Raw genomic sequence first — 12,584 nt, 5'->3', positions numbered from 1 at the left:
TGTCTTTCCAAGATATTAGCAGCCTTTGATGATCAATGCCTGGATCCATTCATTCCTGTTCTACCATTCTCTCTTCATTCATTAGCAGCAGTTTGACTTTAGATTTGATGGAGTCCGTAAATGAACTCAACATGTAGTCCAAGGAGTAATGCTATCATATTTTACTTTTTTTTTTTAAACATTTGATTTTTATTTATTTGACGGAGAGAGAGACAGCGAGAAAGGGAACACAAGCAGGGGGAGTGGGAGAGGGAGAAGCAGGCTTCCCGCTGAGCAGGGAGCCCGATGCGGGGCTCGATCCCAAGACCCTGGGATCATGACCTGAGCCGAAGGCAGACACTTAACGACTGAGCCACCCAGGCGCCCCTATCATATTTTACTTCTTACACTTTAAAACTTCAGTAAACACAAGATCGTGTGTTTTTATTTATTTATTTTATTATTTATTATTTATTTATTTTTTAAAAGATCTTATTTTTAATCTGTACGCCCAACATGGGGCTCAAACTCACAACCCTGACATCAAGAGTCACGTGCTCCACTGACCAAGACAGCCAGGCGCCCCAAGATCATTTGTTTGTAATACAGCTGATGAAAGCACATTGGCAAAAATTATAGCAGACCTTCTTTATCATCATTTTTTAGGCCGTTAGCCCATGTATGTATTAGCCTTTTTCGTAGCCCAGGTTTACCTACTGTCTTCTGTCCTACTTTGATCTTCTGTGGACTCATCTTTCTATCCCAGCTCACACCCCCCTGCTAGTTATAATAGTCATGTGGTATGATCATGAGGAAGGCACTGTTAGACCAGGCACCATTCCATTTTATCCTCACTATAGCCATAGGAGGTAGAGGCTATTATTATGCTCATTTTAGAGTTGTGAGAGCTATGCTTAAAGCTTAAGTATCTTGCCTAAGGCCTTGTATTCATTTGCTCAGAAAATATTTATTGGGTACCGTACCCCGTTGTACCAGGCTTCAAAGCTGGTGGTGGAGCAAGGACTGCACCTTAGGTCTTTTATGCTCGAGCCTGAGGTCATCACCACACTTAACACTGCAGCCTGTGTCGTAAGAAGGGAATTAAGTACTCTTTTTTTTTTAAGATTTATTTATTTATTTGAGAGAACGAGAATGAGAGAGAGAGAGAGTACATGAGAGGGGGGAGGGTTAGAGGGAGAAGCAGGCTCCTCGCCGAGCAGGGAGCCTGATGCAGGACTCGATTCCAGGACTCCAGGATCATGACCTGAGCCGAAGGCAGTCGCTTAACCAACTGAGCCACCCAGGCGCCCAGAAATTAAGTACTCTTAATAACCGTCTATAGCTCTTCTTATTTCCAGCTTTTAGAATTTTTTTTTCTTTTAAATGTTTTATTTATTTATTCATGAGAGTCAGAGAGAGACAGGCAGAGGCAGAGGGAGAAGCAGGCTCCCCACCTAGCAGGAAGCCCGATGCAGGACTCGATCCCAGGACCCTGTGGGATCATGACCTGAGCCAAAGGCAGACGCTTAACCATCTGAGCCACCCAGGTGCCCTCCAGCTTTTAGAATTTATTGGGAGAGCTCCCTTGCATTTGTACCCTGGTTCCCTTCTGACCAGTGCCACCTGCCCTCCAGCTGAATTCAGTTCTCTCCTCCCTGAATCCATTGCCTCTACTGGAGGCAGCTTTGTACGTCCGTATTAGTTTGTTAAGGCACCCATAACAAATTACACAGACTGGGTGGCTTAAATAACAGACATATAGTTTCTCACCAAAACTGGCTAGAAGTCTGAGATCAAGGTGTCGTCCAGTTTGATTTGTTCTGAGGCCTCCCTCCTTGGCTTGTAGTTGGCTCTCTTCTCGTTGTCTCCTCACATGGTCACCCCTCTCTTTGTGTCTGTGTCCCGGTCTCCTCTTCTTACAGATACCAATCTTTATGGGATCTTTGGATTAGGGCCCACCGTAACAAACCCCGTGGTAATATAAGTACCTCTCTACGTTATTTACTCTTTTCCCAAGTAGAGTCAATTCTGAGGTACTGGGCGTTACGACTTCAACATATGAATTTGGAGGACACAATTGAGCCCCTAACAACATCCTTAACTCTTCAGTTGGTCTGCTCTACCTTTATTTACTCCCGGTGACTTCTCTAAGACCATTTCACCTGTCTGTCACTCAGATTCTTCCATCTACTCACTGGGTACAATAATCCCAGAAGGGGAGCTTTTCTTTGTCATGTTCTCTCTCTTCCTTTCTTGTTCCTTTACCTCTCCTTTCCTTTTGGGGCATTATCAGTCCCTCCCCTCATTACTGTCTCCTTTCCTTTTGTCTTTCAGGCATGCCCAGATCTTTTCCTTCTTAGGATGGGTTTTGGTTTGGAAAAGAAGGGTGATTGGTACTGTCTACAGAAATGGGGGAGAGAATGAATACTTCGGTTATACCACCCTTTTCCTTTTTTGGCCTCCATTTGCAATTGTTTCTCCTCATCTTGTTAGTTTTACCTTGTAAATCTGTTACAGATGTATCATCCCTTCTGTGTTCTTGCCGGGATCCCGATCTCACTACCCAAATGTAGGCCCTCCTTCACTTTTACTGCTCTTCTGCCCACCTTCCTCCTTGACTGCTCTTCTTCCTCAGATGTTTCACTTAGCATTGTCTGGATTCATTTTCATAAAAATGCTGTTCTCCATGTGTCTTTCTTGCTCCAGAACATTTATTGAACATTTACGGTGGGAGTCACTAAATTTCCCTTGGTGTTCAGGGCCCCATAAAAACTTCCCCTGCTGCTTCCATTCATTGTATGACCTTACTTTTCCTTGCTGTGTGTCCTGTTCACTTCTGCTTCCTCATCCTGTCCTGTGGCCAGCCAGAATTCCCTCCCCTGCTCTACACCTCATCCCTGGCAGAATTACTGGCTGTCTTCCTATACCACATCGACCTTTTTCTCCCTCTTAACCTCTACAGCCTGGTGCCTGCCACATAAAAAACTATCAGGTTCTTAAGAATACTTACGGGATTAGGTCTAGATCTTATTTTACAAAGTAAAAAGCAGCTAATTATTTCTTAAGTTTTTATAGGTAAGCATATTCCTGTTCTTCCTGTATTAAACACACGATCATGTCAGTTTTCACAGGTTTAGAATTTTAGCAGTCAGGTAATAGTGATTCATGTAGCATATTTGATAATGTGCCATCATTAGTTAGCATTAGTACATTATTGTTTTCTAACATTTAGGGAGGCAGCATAACATACTTCTTAAGTTTCAGATTCTGGAGCCAGACTGCCTGCGTTTGAATTTCGGCTCATCCACTTACTACATGTGGGGTGTTGGCAGATTCTTTAGCATCTCTGTGTGTGAGTTTCTTCATGATGATAATAATGAGGCTTGTATAAATTAATGTATGTGAAGTGTTCATCTATGTGTGTGTAAAGCAAGTGCTAAGTACACATGAGCCTTATTATAATTAATGTTATTGGTACTATGTACGTGACATGCTATGATGTGAAAAACTTTTTGCACTTAACTTTGATCATGCTTTGTGTTTATCATAGGTAGCTTAGATTTTTTGCTTGTCCGGAAGCCGCCTTTCCCTTCTTGCTCATCTGGGATCTCTCTTTACCATCTGCTTCTACTGTTAGTTTGCTACCTGACTGGTTAATCCTAGAGTCCGCTTTATCTAGCTTGCCCTAGAATACTATGCCCTTGGACATTTGTTTAAAGCCATGGTTTAGGATTCAAGTTAATGTGCAACTTTTTTTATGTAATAGATTTATTGAGATATAATTCACATTTTGTAAAATTCACCCTTTTAAAGTATACAATTCAGTGTATAACTTCTTTTTTATTAATAATTAAAAGATGAATGATCTGGTTTTGAGGATACGGAATTTTACAGTAACCAGAACCTAACACAAGATTAATGTCGGTCAGAATCAATGTGTAGGTCTCTAGATCTCATCTGATTAGACCTCGGGCATAACCTCTGTGCCTTTTCTTGCTAATATTTTTGCCTTCCATTCTTTGTTTTAAACACTTAGGCACCAGTTCTTCAACCAAGAGGAGCACTTCCATAGGTAATAAAGAATCCGGTTCTACTAGAGAAAGATTACGTGAGCGTACCCGACTAAGCCAGAGCAAAAAACTACCTTCTGCGGGTCAGGGAGCTAATGACGTGGCATTGGCCAAGCGTTCCCGCAGCCGCACGGCTGCGGAATGTGACGTTCGCATGAGCAAGTCTAAGTCGGACAATCAGATCAGTGACAAAGCTGCTTTGGAAGCCAAAGTGAAAGATCTTCTTACGTTGGCAAAAACCAAGGATGTGGAAATCTTACATTTGAGAAATGAACTCCGAGACATGCGTGCTCAGCTGGGCATTAATGAGGATCATTCTGAGGGTGATGAAAAATCTGAGGAGAAGGAAGCCATCATTGCTCACCAGCCAACTGATGTCGAGTCCACTTTACTGCAGTTGCAGGAACAGAATACTGCCATCCGGGAAGAACTCAACCAGCTAAAAAACGAAAACAGAATGTTAAAGGACAGGTTGAACGCGCTGGGCTTTTCCCTAGAGCAGAGGTTAGACAATTCCGAAAAACTGTTTGGTTATCAGTCCCTGAGCCCAGAAATCACCCCTGGCAACCAGAGCGATGGAGGAGGGACCCTGACCTCTTCAGTGGAAGGCTCTGCCCCTGGTTCCGTGGAGGATCTCTTGAGCCAGGATGAAAACACCCTCATGGACCATCAGCACAGTAACTCTATGGACAACCTAGACAGCGAGTGCAGTGAGGTGTACCAGCCTCTCACGTCGAGCGATGATGCCCTGGACGCACCATCGTCCTCAGAGTCCGAAGGCGTTCCGAGCATAGAGCGCTCCCGGAAGGGGAGCAGTGGCAACGCGAGTGAAGTGTCCGTCGCTTGCTTGACAGAAAGGATACATCAGATGGAAGAGAACCAACACAGCACAAGTGAAGAACTTCAGGCAACTCTGCAAGAGCTAGCTGATTTACAGCAGATAACCCAGGAACTGAATAGTGAAAATGAAAGGCTGGGAGAAGAGAAGGTTATTCTTATGGAGTCTTTATGTCAGCAGAGTGATAAGTTGGAACACTTTAGCCGACAAATTGAATATTTCCGCTCCCTTCTCGATGAGCATCACATTTCTTATGTCATAGACGAGGATGTGAAAAGCGGACGCTATATGGAATTGGAGCAACGTTATATGGACCTAGCAGAGAATGCCCGTTTTGAACGAGAGCAGCTTCTCGGTGTCCAGCAGCATTTAAGCAATACTTTGAAGATGGCAGAACAAGACAACAAGGAAGCTCAAGAAATGATAGGGGCGCTCAAAGAACGCAATCACCATATGGAGCGAATTATTGAGTCTGAGCAGAAGGGTAAAGCAGCCTTGGCAGCCACATTAGAGGAGTACAAAGCCACAGTGGCCAGTGATCAGATAGAGATGAACCGCCTGAAAGCTCAGCTGGAGAATGAAAAGCAGAAAGTGGCGGAGCTGTATTCCATCCATAACTCTGGAGACAAATCTGATATTCAGGATCTCCTGGAGAGTGTCAGGCTGGACAAAGAAAAAGCAGAGACTCTGGCTAGTAGCCTGCAGGAAGACCTAGCTCACACCCGAAATGATGCCAATCGATTGCAGGACACCATTGCAAAGGTACTGTTCAGGTAGATAAAATGTTCTGGAGCAGCATTATGCAGCTGCAGTACACACCATACTTACTGAAAGCCAGTATCACTTGCGTGATGTATCGCTTATTTTATTTTATTTTATTTTATTTTTATTTTTATTTATTTGACATAGACACAGCGAGAGAGGGAACACAGGCAGGGGGAGTGGGAGAGGGAGAAGCAGGCTCCCCGCTGAGCAGGGAGCCCAATGCGGGGCTTGATCCCAGGACCCTGGGATCATGACCTGAGCCAAAGGCGGATGCCAAAAGACTGAGCCACCCAGGCGCCCCTGTCATTCACCTTTTTAAGGCTGATTTTGTTTTAAAGCTTGAGAATGGTTTTCTTTATTGGGATATAGTCAAAAGTATTCTTAAAATAATGTCACTTTCACTCACTTGCGTTTTGTTACTGTTTTCCTGCCTGTGAGAGGAAGGGACTAGAATGACAACAACAGAATTTGTCTCTAATATGGGTGTGCCCAGGGGGTCATATCATGCAGTTTTACCTCCTCATCTCTGATGCATTTTGGCATAGGAAAGATGAGAGCCAGTAGACCTGTCTGTGGGATCAGTAATGTCTCCCCCTTTTCCTGTGGTTGTAGTTTTTCAAATAGAGTTTTTTTTTTGTTTTTTTTTTAAAGATTTTATTTATTTATTTGAGAGAGAGAATGAGAGATAGAAAGCACAAGAGGGAAGAGGGTCAGAGGGAGAAGCTGACTCCCCGCTGAGCAGGGAGTCCGATGCGGGACTCGATCCCGGGACTCCAGGATCATGACCTGAGCCGAAGGCAGTCGCTTAACCAACTGAGCCACCCAGGCGCCCTCAAATAGAGTTGTTTTGAGTTAAAAAATATTTTTGGAGTATGGTGGTTCCTGTTAGAGGGCTGTCTTGTTGTTGGCGAGGACCTTAGCGATCATGGGTCCAGCCCCCTTGTTTTACATCTACCACAATAATGAAGACTCCTGCAGAACTACAGCTGGGGTTGCTGGCGCTGTGGCCAAGGGTCTGTGCCCCATGTGATTGCTGATGCAGGGTTTATTTGCATGAGTTATCCAATGATTCTGTCTTACATTTTATGTCTTATTTTAGTGCAGTGATTTTTAAAGTAAGAAACATTAGTATATCTTTGGCCAAAATTCAAATAATTTAAATTATTTTAGTGATGATGTTTAGAGATACAATTTAGGGAATGTATTATTTGTTGGAGCATGTGTTGGAGGGCACTTTGAGCTGATACTTCTGCAGCGACAGTATTTGAGAATTTGTTTCCATTTTTATTTTGGTAATGAAACTGTCACACATCAGACTTTTTTTTTTTTTTTTTGGTGGGAGAGGATGTTAATTATTAATCAAATGCATGCCTGCTGTCCAAACTTTGGAGAAGGAAGAATTACCAAAATTTCCTCATAACCTAGTTAAGTTCAGTGGTATGTCAATATAATTTGTCAGTGATGTGGCAACAAATTATGCTTAAGCATATTACGTAAAATCCTATATTATTGTAGAGTGCTTTTTCATACTTTCAGACAGTTTTTACACAGGTGGTTTTAGTTCATACCCAGCAGTTCACGCTCAGCTTCCTTTGGAACAGTGTATACTTCCATTCTGGAATTTTTCTTAGAGCAGCTCTCACTTTTCTAATCCGCACCATCGATTCCGTATAGGTAGAAGATGAATACCGAGCCTTCCAAGAAGAAGCTAAGAAACAAATAGAAGAATTGAATATGACATTAGAGAAACTAAGATCAGAGCTAGAAGAAAAAGAGACAGAGAGGAGCGACATGAAAGAAACCATCTTTGAACTTGAAGATGAAGTAGAACAACACCGAGCCGTGAAACTCCATGACAACCTCATTATTTCCGATTTAGAGAGTAAGTGATGGGGGGACCTTTTCACTCCTTTTTGTCTTACCCATCTCAGCGAGTGGGGATAGTTGGCATTCAGTAACAGAATGGAATGCTCTGACTGCTGCAATGATACACGTGCAGTAGACGGTACCCAGCAGAAATAGGCATGTGGCTAAGCGTGTTTCACACAGTAGGCAGTCATCTTTGGACTGCTCTGTTTTTTTTTCCCTAAGGAAGAACTGTTAAGTGGAAGCATTGCTTTAAAACTGTGCTTAGTTATAGAAAATCGTGTGAAGGAAAGCTGATTGTTATTTCTAGGTCTTAGGAAAAGCCATTTATTGTTTACTTTTAGTGATTGCAAGTATACTGAGACAAATCGATCCTTCATAATCTTATGTCTAAGGCACAGGTATTTATTTGTTGTCTGATTTTCTTCCCTACCAAGGAGATTTTATGATCTGGTAAAATTGAAACTCTAATTTTAAGTTGCTTTAAGTTTTTTGAAACTATTTGATAATTATTTCAGACTTATAAAAAAGTTACAAAAATAGTGCAAAGCATTTCTGTGTTGACAGTTTGTTGCGGAGCAGAAATTTGGGTGATTTTAAAATGGCTTCCCACAGACTATTTATTATGTTGCAAGTGAGGAAAAAGAAACAGCCAGAAATTATACAGTGGAAAAATTTGGGCAACACTTTCGTTCATTGTGTAAGTGACAGAGGCACACAGAATCGGACTCAGCATCAGCTAAGCCGTATTCTGGCTGAGGCATAACTTCAATTAATCATAAAGAACATTAAATAGATAAAAAATAAAGTATGTTTTACTAAAAGCACAAGAAGTGCTGTAGTCCTCAAAAATGCCAATGTCGTACAAGGCTTTGGAAAAGTTCCAGATTAAAGGGGCCTAGGGAGACATGACAATTAAATGTAATGCCTTTGTCTAGGCTGGGTCTAGTACTATAGGGAAAATGCTATAAAGGATGTTATGACAAAACTGGTCAAAACTAGATGCTAGAGGGCACCTGGGTGGCTCAGTTGGTTAAGCGACTGCCTTCGGAACAGGTCATGATCCTGGAGTCCCGGGTTCGAGTCCCGCATCGGGCTCCCTGCTCAGCAGGGAGTCTGCTTCTCCCTCTGACCCTCCCCCCTCTCGTGTGCTCTCTTTCTCTCATTCTCTCTCTCAAATAAATAAATAAAATTTAAAAAAAGATGCTAGATAAACATATGTATAAGCTTATGAAGTTGATAACCGTACGGTGTTTATGTAAGTAAATGTCTCTATACTCAGGAACCACACACTGAATAGTTAGAGGTAAAGAACCATGATGTATATCCTTTTTTTTTTTTTAAAGATTTAATTAATTAATTTATTTGACAGAGAGAGACACAGCGAGAGAAAGGGAACACAAGCAGGGGGAGCGGGATAGGGAGAAGCAGGCCTCCCGCAGAGCAGGGAGCCCGATGCGGGGCTCGATCCCAGGACCCTGGGACCATGACCTGAGCCAAAGGCAGACGCTCAACGACTGAGCCACCCAGGCGCCCCAGGGAGATCTGAAGTAGTTCCAAGACAGAGTGGCTTATCTGCAGGAGTCCTAAACATGTCTTGTAGTTCTGAGCTCTGGCTAGTTGGCCCCATTTCTCTGGATTGACCCCAGGGTTATTTAGAACATTCTGAGACATTTGGATACTAAAGTAGCTGACTGTGGGACTGTTTTCTTGAAGATAGTGATAGTCCTGCAGATAAAGCTTTCTTATCTGAAATTTTATAAAACTTTCAGCTTAACATTTATATCTAGTCTGTATTTCATTGTCTGTGAACTGAGAGGATTTATTTAACTTTATTTCCTAAATATAAAAGGTTCTAAAGTTTTTCAGATTAACTTGGAAGTTGAGTGCATTTTCCATTTAGTACTGATAACGGCCTTTTCCCTTGCAAGACTTTTGATTTGAACATGGGAAGAGTGACATCTTGTGGTAACTGGGGTAATGGGTAGAAAAATAGCTGATAAGGATCCCTGGGATGAAAAATCATTGCCAAAATAAAATTATGTTAACATTATGTGGATTTTAATTATTAAGTGGCTGAAAATCCTGAATAAAATTTCTTTTTAGCCACGTAGCTTCTCCCCCCAGTTTTTTGGAATGAAAGTTCAAATATCCAGAAATATTGGTAGCATGGTATAGTTAGCACCCACTGCCTAGATGTGACAGTTATTAATGTTTTGTAGTATTTACCTCCTGTGTGTGTATGTGTGTGTTTAACTGAATCAGCTGACAGTAAGTTGTAGACCTCATGACATGTAATATTTCAGTACGACTCCTAAATATTCTCCTCGTAATCATACCTAGTAAAATTTGACATAATTCCTTAGTATCATCTAATAGCTCATATTCACATTTTCTCTGCTCTCCCCAAAATGTCTTATAGTTTTCTATAGGAACCAGGATCCAAGCAAGTTTCATGTATTACATAAAACTAGTTGTTATATCTCTATAGTCTGATAGGAGTTAATTTATTTCTTAGCAAATTCTAGCACTTGGGATTGATGCTAAATCAGCACTTAGAATAAGGGACTTGCTGTTAATTGAGAAATTGAACTTTATTTTTTTTTTTTTAATTTTATTTTTAAGGGGGGACCTGTGTGCTACAGTTGGTTAAGCATCCAACTCTTGGTTTCGGCTTAGGTCATGATCTCAGGGTCCTGGGATTGAGCCCTGCCTCGGGCTCCGTGCTCAGCACAGAGTGCGCTTGAGATTCTCTCTCCCTCTCCCTCTGCCCCTCCACTCGTGCTGTCTGTCTGTCTCTCAAATAAATAAAGCTTTTTTTTTTTTAAAGGATTTTATTTTGAAGTAATCTATACACCCAGCATGGGGCTTGAACTCAAAACCCCAAGATCAAGAGTCGCATACCCCACTGACCGAGCCAGCTAGGTGCCCCGAAAAATTGAGATTTTCTTCTGTGGAATATTTTAGCAGCCATTACCATGGTCAACTTTAGAACTTTTTCATCACCCTAAAAAGAAACCGTACGCCTTGGTAGTCACTCCTCACCCCAAAATGATCCTGACTTCGGAATTTAGTGGGCAGAAATTTATTTATTTATTTATTTTCATTTTTATTATTTTTTAAAGATTTATTTATTTGAGAGAGAAAGAGTGCCAAGTGCCCAAGTGGGGTGAGGGGCAGAGGGAAAGAATCTGAAACAGACTCTCCGCTGAGCAGGGAGCCCAACATGGGGCTTAGTCTCATGACCCCGAGATACGACCTGAGCTGAAATCAAGAGTCGGATATTTAACTGACTGAGCCACCGAGACACTCCGTAGACAGGATTTTAAAGCAGCAGTTGTAACTGTACTCAGGACATTGAGGAAAATCTGCTTATAATGAATGAATAAATAGCAAATCTCAGCAGAGAAATAAAAACTATAAAAAAAAACCTAATATGTATTCCAGAACTGAGAAATTTAAATAAAAAGTTTACTGATTTCATTTAAACTGCAAAGTAGAGATGCAGAAGAGTCAGTGAACTTAAAGATCAGTCAGTTAGGCACTATCCAGTCTGAAGGAGATAGAGAAAAAAGACTGAAAAAAGAATGAGTAGAGCTTCAGTGAGTGTGGGACAGTATCACAAGGCATAAGATGTATTTGGAAACCCAGATGGCTTTCCAGATAATGTCAGTGCCATATTGCCTAGACCGGGCCTGCAGTACTTTTTCTTAGTGTTTGGATTTAGCATTCCAAACTAGAAAGATCTGACGTAAAATTCACTCAGTAAACACTGTTAAGACTTCTGGCTCAAGATGATGGCCTGAGGCCATACATGTACTTCCTCTCCCTCCTAAAGTCTTAGTGAAACGGGTCCTTATATTTTCTTCTATAAAAATTACAATGATAAAAATTACAATGAACCTAAACCAAAGATAGAAAATAGGTGAGGGGTCTCATCAGTAGATCAACAATTTTGAGTAACTTCTGGAATAGATAAAGCAGATGGAATTGGGGATATCAAGAAATCAAACAGCAGAAAAACCTATGGTGTAGGAGAACACAGAAGCTCTGAGTAGTGATGTTCCCAGCCTAACTTTGGGGATGGGGGTTCCTCAGAGATCATAGGGCCTGGGAACAGTAGCAGTTTCAGGCTGTGGTGTAAAGGATTGCCAGAGTTTGTACTGCCCTCTCCTCTATAGGGTGCTGGCTCTGGTGTTTGCCCCCAGGCTCGGATTCTTTTTCTAAATAAGGGGGAATATGGTGTCAGGGGCTCCTGCCATGATGTTACTATCAGGAAAAGAAGTAGTAAAGCCTGCCCTGAAGTAACGGCAGGCTGCCATGTTGTGTTGGAGAAATGAAGACCACACATAGGGAAAAGCAGTTTGGCCCAGCGGTGAAACGGGTGCACACACAAACACACATACAGACACCCACACCCCACCTCACCCCTGTTGCCTTGGTTGAAGCCACCCACTGTATGTCCTTGTACCTCTGGAGGAGGGCCCCACGTAGGAATGTGTCATCAGCAGAGCCTTTAGCCAGTATCGAAGGGAGAGGCCAGTGGTTAGAACAGTGACTTTCACAGTTGAGAAACACGTAGAAGTCACTAATATTAATTATCCTTGTCCTTTATAAGTGGGTAAGGCCAACCAGGACTTAGTATCTTCCAAGAGAAACAGCAGAAGGAAACAACTCAGCTGAGACCAAAGAAATAAAGTTAGTGACTTGACTCACCACTAGTCCAGCAAACTAATGCTGATTGGTGTTGAGGGTTAGTGGCACCAGGGAGATCTCAGGTGTGGCTCAGGTGATGTGGTGATGTACCCATTTGTTACAATGAATTTATCAACAACTTAGTATTTGTGTAGTTATGCTCTGTGTGTGCTTGCAAGTATGTATAGCTCCTTTCATGCCCTCTGTAGTTCCTGAGATTGGGGACCAGGGCCTGACATCTAGCACAGGTCTTGCACTTTTATGTGGAACACTAGTGACGGTTGTAAGCAAGGGTGGCCTGAGAGTAGAGAAGTAGCAGAAGGAATTGAGGAGTGTAGTATAATTCTGTGGTGGGAAGAGCCTTTTTAAAA

At 42.1% G+C, this 12,584-nt stretch overlaps 1 protein-coding gene across 2 annotated transcripts in view; it reads left to right on the top strand.

The window, feature by feature from the left end:
- Positions 1 to 12,584, top strand: part of SPECC1L (sperm antigen with calponin homology and coiled-coil domains 1 like) — a 131,123-nt gene that overhangs the window by 46,047 nt on the left and 72,492 nt on the right. For both annotated transcript variants that reach the window (XM_028094179.2, XM_028094180.2), the window contains exons 4-5: positions 4,016 to 5,649; positions 7,327 to 7,534. In XM_028094179.2, the coding sequence (XP_027949980.1) occupies positions 4,016 to 5,649; positions 7,327 to 7,534 (1,842 nt within the window). The remainder of the gene's footprint in view (positions 1 to 4,015; positions 5,650 to 7,326; positions 7,535 to 12,584) is intronic.

Source organism: Eumetopias jubatus, unplaced genomic scaffold (assembly GCF_037043125.1).
Source record: "Eumetopias jubatus isolate StellerSeaLion01/CBP00866 unplaced genomic scaffold, mEumJub1_p1.0 scaffold_16, whole genome shotgun sequence".
Classification (NCBI taxonomy): Eukaryota; Metazoa; Chordata; class Mammalia; order Carnivora; family Otariidae; genus Eumetopias; species Eumetopias jubatus.
Note: the sequence above shows the minus strand (reverse complement) of the source record. Positions and strands in the feature narration are given on the sequence as shown.